The sequence below is a fragment of the Aptenodytes patagonicus genome, chromosome 7, assembly GCF_965638725.1.
Source record: "Aptenodytes patagonicus chromosome 7, bAptPat1.pri.cur, whole genome shotgun sequence".
Lineage (NCBI taxonomy): Eukaryota > Metazoa > Chordata > Aves > Sphenisciformes > Spheniscidae > Aptenodytes > Aptenodytes patagonicus.
The window spans coordinates 47971384-47986733 of record NC_134955.1 but is presented as its reverse complement, the minus strand read 5'-3'; the positions used below and the strand labels follow the sequence as shown (position 1 = coordinate 47986733).

At 48.1% G+C, this 15350-nt stretch overlaps 2 protein-coding genes across 2 annotated transcripts; one reads left to right on the top strand and one right to left on the bottom strand.

The window, feature by feature from the left end:
- Positions 1 to 5976: 5976 nt before the first annotated feature.
- Positions 5977 to 10856, top strand: NOXRED1 (NADP dependent oxidoreductase domain containing 1). The gene is given in 7 exon segments (XM_076343526.1): positions 5977 to 5996; positions 6120 to 6256; positions 7343 to 7522; positions 8890 to 8985; positions 8988 to 9072; positions 9915 to 10130; positions 10748 to 10856. Coding segments are annotated over 7 exon segments (843 nt in total).
- Positions 10857 to 11323: 467 nt separating this feature from the next.
- On the bottom strand, positions 11324 to 15279 carry SAMD15 (sterile alpha motif domain containing 15). Its single transcript, XM_076343525.1, has 3 exons — positions 15121 to 15279; positions 14847 to 14945; positions 11324 to 12397 (listed from the first exon to the last, which is right to left on the bottom strand). The coding sequence occupies exons 1-3, from the start codon at positions 15277 to 15279 to the stop codon at positions 12134 to 12136; spliced, it is 522 nt and encodes a 173-aa protein (XP_076199640.1). The 3' UTR covers positions 11324 to 12133.
- Between the last annotated feature and the right edge of the window lie 71 nt (positions 15280 to 15350).

The following is a 15350-nucleotide window of genomic DNA, read 5'->3' as shown; positions in this document are numbered from 1 at the left end:
GACTGCTCCCCTGTTATTGAAAAGTTAAAGGAATATGAGGCATGCCCTTCCCCACCAGGGATGGCATGGGCCCATATTAGTTGGCATGACCCAAAAGCTGTAGCAGATAAATTTACAACAATCATGAAGGAACAAAAGGTGTGACTGGGAAAAGGAAAAGCGAACTAACGATGAAATGGTTGAATCCTTACAAGAACAAATAAAAACCCTGCAGGGCCAACTAGCCGCTGAACGTAATACCACTCAGCGACTCCATGCGGCCCTGTCAGATGCATTGGACTGAGAGAAAATTTTGCAGTCCGAATTAGAGGAAGGGGGACAAAAATCTCCCAACCGGACAGATCTTGTTTCTGTTCCGGATAGTGTTCTGGGATTTACAAGCTTGGCACAGATGGCCGAAAAGCAGAGCCTAAGACCTTTGTACCCAAGTAAAGAGCTAGAAATTGAACAAGAAGTATTTCACCCCAAGAATGGGGAAGTGGTGATGAGGCCAGTGATTAAAACGGAGACCACTGATGACGGCCAAGGTGGGGGAGCTCCACAAATTACCACCCAGACGGTGCCGTACTTGGCAGCCAAAATGTCAAAGATCCAAGAAAAATATACCAGGTTGGCCCAAGAAACTGAAACGGAATATGTATGGAGAGTATCGCTAACTGGTGGTGACCGGGACCTGTTGTCGGAAGATGAGGCCCAGGGGTACTGGTGGCCAGGGGTTTTCCTAACTACTGATGACCCCAGGGAGCCATGGTCATTAACCCAGTGAGCTGCCTATTGGGCAGGGGGTCTAGACCCCTTGGAAAGGGGAGATTCTCTGTGTATTGAAACTCCGACCACAAACCATTTGATCGAGAGTTTGCAAAAGGCTGCTTGTCTCCAATTAATGCATGATAGGCGTTTGGTCCCTCAACAACCTTCCCCGATGTTATTAATTGCTAACCCCGACAGAATTACTCCCCTAATCCGAGGTTTACCTGACTCCTTGAAACTACATGCAGTGCAACTGCAAGATCACTTGCGGGATGCACTGGCCCCATGAGGAGGGAGACAGGCACGAGGAGGGCCCATGACTTGGTGTCGTGGTTTAACCTCAGTCGGCAACTGAGCACCACGCAGCCACTCGCTCACTCCCCCCCACCCGGTGGGATGGGGGAGAGAATTGGAAGAGCACAAGTGAGAAAAACTCGTGGGTTGAGATAAAAACAGTTTAATAATTGAAATAAAATGATAATAATAATAATAATAATAATATAATAATAATAATAATAATAATAATAATAATACACAAAGCAAGTGATGCACAGTACAATTGCTCACCACCCACCGACCGATGCCCAGCCAGTCCCCGAGCAGCGGCCCCCCCGGCCAGCTTTCCCCAGTTTATGTACTGAGCATGACGTCACATGGTATGGAATGTCCCTTTGGCCAGTTTGGCTGTGCCCCCTCCTGGCTTCTTGTGCACCTCCAGCCTTCTCAGTCGGTAGAGCATGGGAAACGAAAAAGTCCTTGGCTAGTGTAAGCACTACTTAGCAACAACTAAAACATCGGTGTGTTATCAACTTTGTTCTCATCCTAAATCCAAAACACAGCACTGTACCAGCTACTAGGAAGGAAATTAATTCTATACCTGCTGAAACCAAGACACTTGGGGAGACAATACTGTAAAAAGTTTAAAGTTATGGTTCAGTTATCTACCCAAACCCCAATCAATCCAATCGGATAATGGAAGCCACTTTACTGCTGGGGTGGTTCAAGAGTGGGCACAAGGCAAAGGAATCCAGTGGATCTTCCACACTCCATACTACCCCCAGGCAAATGGCATTGTCGAGTGCACCAACGGACTCTTAAAGCGGGCTCTGAAACCTCACGAACCTGGGTGGGCACAGTGACTGTCAGATGCAGTATATAAAGTTAGGAGCCGCTGGGGAATTAACGGGTGCCCATGACTCACCGTGTTCTGTCCCAAGCCTCTGTCCATACTTCCCAGAAAAAGGGAGGCTAAGGACCCTGTGAACCCACTCCGTTACCCGGGACAACCCATTCTGGTGGACCTACTGATGGTGGGAGCGGTGCCTTTAACCTTAAAAAAGCCACTCAATCTCTATACTTGGGTAGCCACCAACGCACATGGGAAGGACTACCGAATCCATACCCAATGGATTGTCCCATCCTATTAATCATTGTTCGTCCTTATGGATATATTTTGCAGGTTGCCAGAAGCCCACCGTGGGACTTATGTTTTCGGTTGTTGAGTGGGTCATTCTTTGCATTGTTTGTCTGATTTTATTAAGCTTGTTGTGTTTCTTTACTAGAGAAAGATGGTGTGGGAGAAGTTTATATTCTTACTCTGTGAATGTATAATCTTGTTTCAACCAACTGGGAATTTGAATAACCAACCCAACTTGGCATGGGAGCTGATTATTGGCTTTACTCGAATCTGGAATTGAACAGACCAAGGTCTTTGTATGGACCTCCCCACATCCACGTCAGCGGGATTTAAATTCGCCATTATTGGCCAAATTTTTCACGAATTCTAAATTCGAAGCTAGAAATGTTAAACCAAAAGTGCATTAGAAATCCACACGGGAAAGGAAAATGTTTGTGGGGAGTGGACTCATCCCCATTCCAAGAATATAGCGGGACAACTTGGTATACACCCTCTCCAGTGGCCTACCTATTTCCAATTAACACGACCTGGAGAGACATGTGGAATGCTACCTGTTGGAAGCAACAACTCTGTAAGGGAACTACAAGCGCTGCCCTCGCAGCCCAGAAGAATTGGACATTATGTCCCCAGGAAGTGAAGATCCCTTGCAATCTTGTACTGAAATGGACGTGGTGTTCCCGGGAGGTGGAGGTCCCCTGTAATCTGGTACGGTGGTGGGACTCCCCGCCTCACGGTGAGCCCCTACATCACGAATATAAAGTCCCATTCTCCCCCGGTTGGTGTGTTCAAATTCCTAATAAGTGGGGTGGCTATGCCCACCATGATCGTTCTCGTTATGAATATGCTTGGTCCCTTAAACATTTCTTATCCAGTCCAGATAATATAATTCATATACGCAAAATAAATCCCCTACCCTATGAAAATACTCCTCTAATGAATTGCTGACAAACATTTAGCTGTGATTCGTTATGGTGGGATCCAATAGAAACCTGGTACGTACCAGAACTACGAATCTTTATTCGAGATATGTGTATTTGTTGGGGTTTTTCGGTACCAGGATTTAAGCCTGGAGATCCCATGTGTTATTGAAATGTTATCAATCAAGAAACCGCGTTAAAATGCAGAGTTATGCTCACCCATGAAACTAAGTGGAATCTTGCGTGGGAAGGGGAAGCCAAACTAGCCGAATCTTACAACCCATCAACATGCTCCACTGCTAAATATCCATCCCCTCAGGGTACCTTTTGGGCATGTTCAGATGGGAAGATGTACTCACACCTGCATGTACATGAAATGGCAGGTTTATGCTGTGCCACCGGGATTCCCTCAATGTGCCCTTCCAAAACATTTGATTTTATTAATTCAACCGAAAGAAACGAGATACTCAAACACCCCAGTCTGCGCCTGAGTGGGCAGTACATGGAGTCCGAATACGTGATTATTACACCTGGGGCATGACAACATCTCTGATGCTAGAAAATATATTCACCCCATATGTAACTCTTAAAAGACACCAGTTTGTGTTAGAAAATTTAACCTGGCAAATGCATGTCTTGAGTAATTGGACCACACATGCTTTTGGAGAATTAAATGTACAAGTACAACAGGTGCCGAGGATGGCCTCGCAAAACTGCTTAGCCTTAGACATGCTGCTAGTTAAAGAACGAGGTGTGTGTGGAGTGCTAAACCATACGGCTGGAGAATGCTGCGTTACCATACACAATGCTACGACCACGATCGAGGAAGCCCGTCAGAAGATGCAGGAAATCACAGCCAAGACAGAAGACTTGTTCCAATCAATGTTACCTAGTGATTGGAAGGGGGATTGGAACCCTGCCTCATGGATTTCAACTTTGCTCAAAAACCTCAGACTCACGGGATGGTGGGATTGGATAGTGGAAGCTTTAGTAATGCTTTTGTTAATATTAAACGGTCTAGCTATCAGCTTTGCTGTAATGAGGTGCCTAATTCACCGCTCCTTCTCTTCTATCTCCTCCTCTCTACGATATGTCCAGATCACCACCATCGAAGAGGACCTTGGAGTGTTTGAGCCACGGGGTGGTGTAAGGGACGAGGCCCAAGTGACTGTGCTGTGAGCACAGACAATGCCCCCAGGGAAAGCTCCAGAAGCCAGCCACGGGGAGGGGCCCAGTGTCACTCTCCTTGACTGACTAATGTCTCAACCACTCCTGAAGCTGGGGTGAGAGAAGATTCTAGAAACCTTGGACTGGGGCCAATAAATAGGGGCACACACGAGCCTCCTTGGGGCGCTCTCCACACCGACACCCCCCATTGGCAGGTCCAACGCTGGATCCAGGATCGGTGATCTCTCTATCTCTCTCTATCTCTCTCCTGCTTCCCAGCTCTCTCTTTCTCTCTCTCCCCCCCCGCCTCCTTCTTGCTCTCTGCTTTTGATGCTGCTAAGTAACACAAGGCCTACCTCAACTCCTCATAAAGCCGCTTAGCTTGTATGACATATTAAGACACAGAGGGTTGATGCTTATAGAAGTGTTCATGCCATTAAAGTCGATGTTCAAGTTTGGACCTTGAGTGTTATCTCACCTTAACCCACACCGAGGGGATTTGCGAACCTTATTCACTCTCCCCTTCTTGTAGGTGGGACGTGACAGAACGGCTGGGGTCTCACGCTGCAGGTACAACCCTGGCAGGTGCTGGGATGGACTGGGATGCTGCGTGGGTGGAGACAATGTCCCTCTTCTAAATCCTCGCTTCTGATGCTTGTCCTTCTGGGCCAAGATGTGGGACATTACAGAGCCTTTCAAGTCCTCTCAGGCTGATGAAGCAGTAGAACGTGAGGAGGCCTGACAAGACCTGACAAGGCGCCGCAAGGCCGTGAATGTGTGTGCCCATACCACCTTCTTCTGCAAACTTACCTCAGGTAAGGTAGAAACAAGCTCCTCACTGTCGGTAAAATGTGCTGGCTGGGTGACATAGTCATGTCAGGGAGAAACCTTGACGTGCCAAACTCTTCCCAAACTACTGCATCTTTACTGAGCTAAAACGTGACACAGGCACATCACTTGTCATTCTGGTGTTGGTCTAAACAGCATGAACGTGTCACTGGGAAGGTGGCTGGTCTCTGTAGGGCATTTCTTGCGTGGTTCACACCAGCTCTGTATAAAGTTAAGCATTATATAAGTATTCCTACACAATGCTACAGTTTGTTAGCTTTTTATCCGGTTCTGCATGGTTAAAAACTCACCTACTGTTTGTACCCACACTTGTCAGTCACTGAACACGTGCATTTGTATAAACTCAGTCAGTCAGTCTTAAATCACTTGGACTAGTTTTCCCCTAAGAAAACAAGGGAATGGAGATTGTCTCTAGCACCAAATCAGGGTTTTATCCCAGAAACCTTGTAGTGCCCAACACTTGTGACTTGTTCCTGCCACTACTCTATATCATTTATAATGAGCCAATCGTCCTCCACTAGCATGTGCTGTCCCATGCCCCTTCTCAGCAGCAGCCTCTGCTGTCACTAGTCTATCGTCCTCATGCTGACTTGTCCCTGAGCTTGGTCATTGTGTGGGTTGATGTGTCTGCCAGGTATCAGCTCTTAATTGCTGAGCTGCTTTACAGTTAGCGGCCAGTTAGCCTCAGCATGGGTGGTGTGTTTTGGGATGGGGACACCAGGCTCCCCGGGGTCTAGCCCCAAGCCCCATGGAAGCTGTGCATGCCAGGCTGCAGCCATCAGCTTCTGCCTCTCTGGCAATCCCATTGGAGAGCAGGGACATGAGTTGGGCTGGACGCAAAGAGTGGGGTTGGGATGTGCTATCCAGACATGTGGCATGGGACCCTTCCTGGAAGGGTAGGACTGCATGTGGTCTGGGGAAACCGGGGCTCGTGCTGGGCTGATGCCAGCTTCTCTGCTTCCCCAGGCAGAGCGGGACTGAGAAGGGCTTGCCAACTTCCTTCCTTGCCGACTTCACAGCCACGGCCTGAAGGTTGGGATTATTGGTATTATTGGGGGGGGCTACCTTGGGAAGCAGTTGGCCCAAGCACTTCTGACACTGAGCTGGGCTCTGCACCCCAGTAGCTGTGTTTGCACTAGGCGCCCTGAGAGCTTCGGTAAATGCTCCCCAGGCTGGGCCTGGAAGTGGCACTGCACTTATGTGGACTTTTAACTGCACTTTTTTCATAGCACTTCAGGCAGAACTCACTAAAAAATGTTTTTCTGCCAAAAATATTGAAGGTATGGAAACTCCATTTTTTTTATTGGGAAGCAGACGATGCTGTTGTAGAAAAGATCTTTATTTGGTTGGAAACCCACTGTCCACCAAACATTAATTTAGTTCTTTGCTTTTTTTTACCAGTCCCATCTGAGTGGTGGAGTCATTAACCCTGTTCTTTGAACCCTGGCTAGTTTAAGGCCTGGTTTAGTTTAGTCCCCCCATTTTTGTAGCTCTTCAAAATTCTCCTTGTCATTTGCCAAGAACCTGGTCGATGACTGAGACTCCAGGTTGTTAAATATTCACCCAACAGAGAAAACTTCTCCCCAGATGAGCGGCAGTGCTGAAACAGAGACATTCCTCTGTTTCATGACTGCAGGGTCAGTTGTAGCAGAAAAGCTTCTCGCTGGGCTCTGAACATTCAGCCAGGAGAGGAGATCAGCCTGCAGCATTACAGCAACTGTTTGCATACAAACTGTCAACTGCCCTGTAAACTCTTATATAAAACAAGTGCGGAGAATGGTCCTCCAGGGAGATGTTTGGAACAATAAAATCCTCTTTCTAATCATCTCAGGGTAGAGAGGAAGCAGGGATTATTAAATGGCTTTTTATAGATCTTGAAAACTGGCCAGATCCCAAGGCTCGGCTGTTTCAGCCAAAGTCTTTAAATCAGTGTGCATGAACTAGGGCCAGGCAGCCGAGGCAGCTGAGCTCTCTGCATGTTTATTCCTGGCAGAGAGGCTGCCTGCTCTGTGTCACTCTGCTGCTGCTCTTTGCCATGTAAGAATGGTGATGGGCAGCAGCCAAAGTCCCTCCATGCCACTTTGGGCAGGCAGCCAGTGGTCCCAGCCTGGGAGCGGTGGTTTGTGTTTCACTTGCATGTGGCAGAGCACAGGTAACTGCGCTGCCGGTGCCCAGAGATGCTGGTCGGTCACCTGTGCTTGTTCTGTGGGCTCTTGAGTCCCTTTCTCCTTGCTTGTCGCAGCAGACCTGCAGAAGCAGGGGCTCACGTGCTTTTATGACAACACTCAGCTGGTGGCCCGGGCTGACATTGCGTTCCTCTGCTGTCTTCAGTTGCACGTGCCGTCCATCTGCTTCGTCATTCAGCCTGCCATCCAGAAACCCTCCGCTGTGTACAGCCTCGTCACCACTGTCCCTCTCCTCAGGTAAAACAGACCATGTCATTTCAGACCCTTGGATGTGCTGCCATCGTTTGGGACCTCACGGGGCAAGCACAGTGCGCATGGCTGTGCAGGAGCACAGCTCTTATTGCCTCTCACAATTTTATTGTGAAACGTCATTGCAAACCTTGCCATGGTTTGTCACTTCCCCAAGCCCCCAACTGCTGGAGTCACAGGAACACTTTAGAGTTTCAGCTTTCTGTTTGTCTAGAGGAAGTTGTAGACTTTGTGGCTATAAACCTGAAAACATGATCAAAAGCAGTCAAGGGAGCTCCAGATCAAATACAATGCTGGCATTGAAACCCTGCTCCTCCAAGGGCTTCAGATTATCGCTGCAAGATAACCTGTTGTGAGACAGCGCAGGAAACAAGGTGCAAAGAAGCAGCCTGCAGTCTCCACGGTCAAAAAACCAAACTCAGTGCATCGTGTTTCACTTTAAGCTGCTGCTGTAGCTCTCCCGAGGGCTCTGAGTGCAGGGGTATGACCTGTACCCCCTGCTCCTGACCCCTGGGGGTGCCCAGCCCCTGCGGTCAGACCAGTCCTGGCCTTCTGCTGAGGTGACCAGTGAGGGGCCAAATGTGACACTGCTCTTCATGCTATGGGCGAGGCTGTTTACTAGTAAAAGGTTTGCAGATCCTGCAAAGGATAACTGCTTCCTCCTCCTTACCAGCTAAACCTAGTTTCTCCCCATCAGCTAAACCTGAGTGATGCTGGCTGTTGATTGCAGGGCTGACAGAGGGCAGACAAGTAGTGGGGATCCAGCTGGAGAGGGGAGAGCAGAGGAGAGGAAAAGATAGGAGAGACCTTGCTTGAGGGAATCTGCCTGCAGTGGGGAGGGACCTGGACCTTGACACGTTCCTGTGCTGCTGCAGGTGTGGTATGACCTATGTGCACCGGGGGAGAAAATGCAAAGGATGATTTTTACACACACACACACCTTTTTTTTTGTTAAACAGACAACTACATGGCAAATTAACAATCCTACTGTGGCCATCTCTCCACTAGCAGTGTTAAGGCCCATGGATTATCTTTTACACAAGGCAATGAGGGTCCATCAAATAGGAATAACCTTTCTAGCTGGTTAAGATGGCTATTGGAAAGGAGTCTTTACAAGAAACATTAATGGGATGAATCCCAGCAACTGTTGACTCAGCTACGGATGGTGCAGTGGAGTATTCCCTGCGGCTTCCCCCGAGTTTCCCTCACGAAGGACCTTAAAACCCCACCATCCCACCCGTGCTGTGTGGCCACCGCCGGCTGCGGGCACCCGCTCCGCCGCAGCGCAGCCCGGGCTCTCCGGGAGCACCCTCTCCCTCTCCCGCTACGCTCATTTCGGCCGCCTCCGCTTTCGGGTTGAAGCAACTCCTTCGCTACAGTGCCATCGTGAGGCCGCGGTACCAGTGCTCTGGCCAGGAGCCTATCGATGAGCGGGGGGCGAAGGGGACAGTCCCAGCGCGCTGCGAGGCCCTGCTGCTGTGCAGGCAACGTGCCCCTGCCGTTCCCGAGGTAAAAGCTCTCTTTTTGCTTAAACTTGGTAGCAGTTCTTCTGAGGAGTTGCGCTCGGCTGTTCCCCTGCCTGTATGATTCAAGGCTGGATCTGAGCTGGCCACAATTTTGTTAGGAGTGCAGTGTGGGGAAGAAAACCCTCCTAGAGAAATCCTGCCACTGTGCAGCTAAAGCTGGAGTGGAGAGAGTGTGCATGGAAGGGGGTAGTCATGCACGGGAAGTGGATGGGCAAAATGAGGCAGTATGTGGCTCCTTCACCAGTTTCTCTGATTAGCGCCCGGGGGTCACCCTTTCTTTCAGGAGCACTGCTTTCCATGTACCTGCCACCAGTTTCTAAAGAGCTACCATTTCCCCTTGCGAAACAATAGTAGCTCTGAGGCTAAACCAGTGAGCAGGAGCTGAGATACACTTTCTGAGCAAGAACATGGTCCAAAATCTTTTTCTCTTCCCTCAGGCACAACTTCTGTTTCCATGGACGTGCTGTTCCTATTGCCGGCTGCTACTGCTGTCCATCACAATTTCATTATACACTTCTGCATGCGCTTCTAATTCTTGCGTTGCTGAACGCTCTTAAAGCAGCTACAGTGCTCATCATGCCATGATGGCTGAATGGTTATATTACTTTATATGCAGCCTGTAAAGGACTCCTGTTTACTCGATGAGAATGAGCTACAGAAAATACAAGCTATACTAGACTTGTCACTATTAATTTCAGCATCCCTTGCCTAAAATGATCCTAGATCAGAGGTTTCAAATACTCCAGCTCTGATTGATTGCCAAAGCAATTCTTCACAGGAGTGGGAGATGAGACTATCTCTTCACACCTGTGTGCACACTGGTAATTGACATTTGATTTTGTTTGTCGTGCAGGGAAAATAATGCTGAATGGCTGGTGGCCATTTTCTACGCAGCCCTGAACAGCAGCACGTGGCAGAGCCTGCCTCACCAGAAGGCACTGAAATTACTCAGTGACCTCTGTTTTCCTGAACGCTGCCCCATCTGTGCAGAGCGGAAAACTTCCCGCCCACGGTTTGTGTGCAAGAGTTTTGTCAACAAAGGTTTTGCCTCTTCAGTGACTCAAGAGGAGTAAGTAAAGGGTTGAATGCTGAGGTACTGCTTGTCCAGGCTTCCTCTTTGCTCTGAAACTTGCCTCATCCCACAGCTGAAGCATGGGCTGTCTTTTTGGGTTGGAAGGTGCTCAACTGCGTGTTGCCCTTAGGGCCACGTACCCGCCAGGGAAAATTGCCTTAGATGATGTATTAGCAATGAAAGACCTGGACTATGATCCCTGAGTGATTTTGTCCCTGGTTCCCTGAAGCCACTGATCAGGACTGGGGCATTGGATGCAGAAAAAAAAAATTCCTATGGGAATATCTAGAGAGGACAGTTCTTACGGGTAGTGAACTTATGGTAGTACATGGACTAGACTATTGAGGATGTTAAGTCAGGGGAACACTGCTTGAGGGAAAGGACTCCTGCTTGTGCAGGATTGTTCTAGAGCCATTAGGCTCAGTTTTGCTCCACATGGCAGAGTAATGCCTGGAACACTTTAGATTCAAGCCTCTGAGTCTGACTGTTTCTCAAAGACCCAAGAAAGAGACTCGTAGTCAGACATTGAAGAAAACCATTGTTTGTTAAATTATTAGCAAGCTGCCTCAGGCTGTTATTGCCCATAAATGTTTCCACTTGTTTTCTCTTCCCAGAAACTTCCCCTGGTTTGACCTGACAGCTGCACAGCTGAGAGAGTGTCCCTTTAGCCAGTTGCTAGAGCAAAATGGTACCGGACAAGCTCACTCTTTTCTAATCCTCTAAACTATAACGAAGCCCATGGCAGAATGCTTTGCTGAGATCTCATCCCAGCACCCTGAGGGGTGCAAGAACCAGCACTGTTCACTCTTGGATTCTTTAAAATGTTCCAGCCAATAACCCTATGTACACATTTGCTTCTACAAGTTTCACTCTAGACTGCTCAGCAAACTTGCTTCTCCCTGGCTGCCTGAGTCTTGCTTTATTTTGGTCTGAATCTGCTTATTACATAGGCATCTTGGCCTACAAACTGCTTCAGTTTCACAGGGTTTCTGTTGCAGTTTCAACAGAAAACTGAATTACAAAACCAAATTACTGTTCTTTTGTAGTGGCTACAGCTTTGGCCTAAATAATTAAACAGGATCGGGCCCAGGATTTTTTTGGTTTGTGGGTTTGTTGGTTTTTTTCCATGGGGGATCTCGAGAAAGTTGTTGATGCCAGACAAAATAGTAATGATTTAGTCAGGAGCAGTCTTTCTGTTGAGCCGGGCTTTAATCAGCACTTATTCATACTTCCTTGCTGGCGATAACGCACACCACCACCACCACCACAGACTACGTGATACTTCTTTCAAGGAAAAAGGAGGTAACTGGATATTCTGTCCAAATCCACCCAGGACAAAGCATTTTTTTATTCCCTAAATTCGCTAGTTCAGCTTACAGTATTCTCTTACACTTCCTGTCGTCATCTATCGTGTGTTTCGGTACTGTTTACTGTGATAAACCACTGCCTGGTTTTGCCTCACAGGAAATAATTTCTGTGGTGAGGCCAGGGACTAGTTGTGCGTGTTGTAACTAGTCCCCTCGCTTAATTACGATCGCCGACAGCAGCTGGCACCACACCTGTATACCAGTTATTGCATATGCCGTTTATCTTACATCTGGGCTTTACAGTGAGCCCAGTCTGCAGACACTAAAGCCTGGAAGAAATCTATTCACTTGAGCTGCAGGGAAGTTGTTATCAATCACTGGTAATTAAAGTATGTCTATGATTGTTTTTTGGTCTTTTTAATCAACTGTGAAGCAGAAGTGAAAGACAGACAGTGGTACAGTCTGATTTATAGCTTCTGCTTCATTTAGTTCCTGGAAGCAAACAACAGATTGCAGAAAAGAGCCAATGTGGGGATGTGTTTGCTGTCATCAAATGGCTGAGAGCTGCAATGGCCTTTTCTACAATCGGGAGAAGGTGGAACTGTACCTCCTTGGACAAACTGCAAGGTAGTAAGGGTATATTCTTCTGTCCCTGCTGGGCTTCTTAAAAAGGTGGAAGTGCAGTGTGAGTCTCTAATCCTGCCTCCGGGTGCCCTGCGATACAGGGAGAGCATCTGGTTCTACCCCAGCCTGGGCTCGTTGCAACGGAGGAACTGTATAGGGCTCCAGTCCTGCTTCTTGAACAAACTGTGAGAAAGTGAGGGCATCTGCTTTCTTTCCTGATCGGGACTTCCGCTCCAGGAAGAGACCCATGTTGTCTCTGTATGGGAGGGCAATGGATCTGTTGAAGAGAGGCTCCTCAATCTCCAGCAACTCTTGCACGTGTCGTGAAATCTCCTGAAATACAAGACAAAATACCGGAAAAGCTAATTTCACAGGCCAACAGCTAATACTACTCATTCTGTGTCAGAGCAGCAGGAAAAAGAACTGAATTTCTGAATTTTGGAAGAGTTTCACGCTTGAAGTTGCAACTCGAGAGGGGTCTGAACCCATGAGCCCTGTGTGACATTGTAAAAGCAGAGCAGACTGCTCATTCTCCAGATTTACTCTGGGGGATGGCATCACATCTGGTCTCTGAGTGGTACAAATAGCTCTGCTTTCCTCTTTGCACTTGCAGAACAAACAAGTTATGGGTGAATGAGCTGGAGTCTATTCTGCCTAATGCAAAAACATTGCTGTTTGCTAAGTTATATTGTCAACAACAGAGTCTATACACAGAAGAGGTGTAAAAGCTAATTAAACCAATAAGCCATATTGCTCATGAAGAAAATGATGGGTGACTGGCTGTCTGAGCAAGCTGGACCTGGAACTGTCAGTGAACAGAGCCTTGCCATTATTTTTGAAGTCACTTCTGAGAATGTAACCTTCTGATTCGACTGAAGCTTCAAAACACAATTCACAAGGTTTTACTGATCTTTCACAGCATTTGCTCAAAACCTTCCCCCAACTTTGGCTTGACTCTGAAGAGCAGTACCCTACTTTGTGTGATATCAGAACTCCGGACTAGTGTCTTCAGTGGTTTTGGTATTTAAAATATCAGTACAGTGGAATTAAAACCAGCAGTAACTTCATTTGTCCATGCTGCGTAGCTTCCACATAATTCACTGTGTAGTTCTCTACCAAACTGCCATTTCCCCTAAATTGCAAAAAGTTTCTATCTCACTGAGCTGATGCTATCATGTTTATTTCTATAGTAACTATCTCGGTTTCAACTGGTCACAGCCTTTCATTTATATTTCTTGTTGGGAAGCTGATGTGCCCAGGATTATGGCCTTAACTTTGCACCTGCTCTAGTACATGCTTCCTGAAAGACCCAAAGGGCCACATTCTGCTCAGAGCTCTGCACGCTTGGATTCTATCAGAGTAAAGTTCTCTAAAACACAAATAACTAGCAGGCTAGGGCATGATCTTCAAGAACATCTAAGTTCCACTGAAGTCTGTGAGATGTTCCCCATTCACTTGCAAGCTTTGGAAAACATTACAGAGACAGTCTCATTTCCAAGCTTGCTGCAGTATGCTGGCTATCGCTTATCCTAGCCCTGAGGAATTTCAGTTTCTACAGGAGGAAGAATGGGTTACAGTTGATATCTCTAATGCATGGCTTAGTGTTTCTCAACAGTCAAACTACCACCATACATAATCCCTATATCCCAGTGTGAGGTGAGGCTTACAAAATCTATAGAATTCTTGCTATCTTTGGTAAGTGCAAATGACTATAAAGGGCTGTATCTGCTTGTACTAGAAATACTCTTGAAGGGCTGCTGTCTGAAAAACTAAGCGTTGTAATTTGATGCCTTCTCCAACCAACAGGCAAAGTTGTGGTGCTAGTCAATGTTTTCGGCGGCATGTTTCATTTCAAACAGTTAAGATTGTGCAGCCAGACAGAACTGTGGTGAAATTGCTTTTTGGTGCTCTAGAATAAAACAAACAGTGTTCATACCCTAGTCATTGGAGCATAAAGCTTTTTCTCTCTTCCTGGTTTTTTGAACTTCTACCTTGTGTCCTCTGAGGAAAGGAACTTTAAATCATGATGAGAAACAAATGATTTGACTCTGTAAATGCAGCCCCACATCCCTCTGTGGTTTCCACTAGGGAGGGGAAGGAGGGTAATGAAATTTAAGTCAACTTGCTTATTTTCTGAACCTTCAGGAAGCTTTGGAAGGCCAGACTGTAGCCCTGAACTTCAGTCTAGTTAGCTTAACTATCAGTATTTGTTAAAGAAAAGATGTAGGTTTGAAAGGAAAATGACCAGACAATTACAGGTTTATAAAATGAGGAAGAGACAGAGATGCTGTTTGTGTTCAGCAAAGTGTAAAACAAGGAAGTAATAATGAGTTGCCCTTCTGCTGCTTGAGATTGGTGGCTCAATTGCTGCAGGTTAAATGTGACTAGATTTTTGGAAGTTCTACAAATCAGTAAGTGGAAAATTACTGAAAAGAAGTTCTGAAGGATATCTAAGAAAGGCACGTGCATCTTGCTAAGCAATTTCATGGGGCAAGAGGAGCAACATAGGCTTAAAGAAAGGCTAAGCACTTCTGATGAACTTATGGTGTCCCAGAGAGGAGGCCTGCGATCTCCAGCCGGCTAAGGGTTTATACCTGAAAAGACTCAAGAAATTTAACTGTTTGGCTGAACAAATTTGGTTGTCCAGTTTCAGGCTCACTCTTTGAATAAGCAGTCTGCCTGGGCGGACAGGCTATAGCCTAGCTTGCTCGCAAGCAGAAAGGGTCAGGGCTGGGCTCCGAGGGACTGAGGAGGGAGCTGCGGGACCCGCTGCCGGCCGCACCTGCATGTGGCCGAAGTCCGTGACGCCCATGGCGGGCAGGCTGGAGCAGTTCGCGAGGATGAGGCGGCGGCCGGTGATGCCGTTGGCCCTGAAGCACTCCTGGGCAGGGAAGCGGAGGGAAAGGCGGGTGGGCCGCGGGCAGCGGGTCACGTCGGCCACTACCGCCCCCCCCCGCCGCTCACACACACGCACGCACGCACACAGAGGGTTCAGGGCCACCGGTTCAGGCGGCGATGAGGGCGGGGGCTTCCCGCCCGGGCCGGCAGCCCCGCACCTCGTACTGGGGGAAGCCGAGCTGCACCACCCACTCAGCCACCTCTGCGGCGCTCCAGGCCAGGAAGGGGCAGGCGGACCGCAGCCCCCCCGCGCCCTCGGGCTCGGGCTCCGGCCCCTCGGCCGCCCCCGGCCCCGCGGGCCCCGGGCTCGGCTCCATCGGCGCCGTCCCCAGGCCGCCACGGTAACGCGTCCTTCCGGGCCCCCGTTCCCACGGCAACCACCACTTCC

Excerpts from the sequence above, each read along its gene's own strand:
- SAMD15 (XM_076343525.1), bottom strand. The coding sequence starts at position 15,279 with ATGGAGCCGAGCCCGGGGCCCGCGGGGCCGGGGGCGGCCGAGGGGCCG. Across the intron at positions 14,946-15,120 it reads TCGGCTTCCCCCAGTACGAG|GAGTGCTTCAGGGCCAACGG; the intron begins GTGCGGGGCTGC and ends TTCCCTGCCCAG. Across the intron at positions 12,398-14,846 it reads CGGACTTCGGCCACATGCAG|GAGATTTCACGACACGTGCA; the intron begins GTGCGGCCGGCA and ends CTTGTATTTCAG.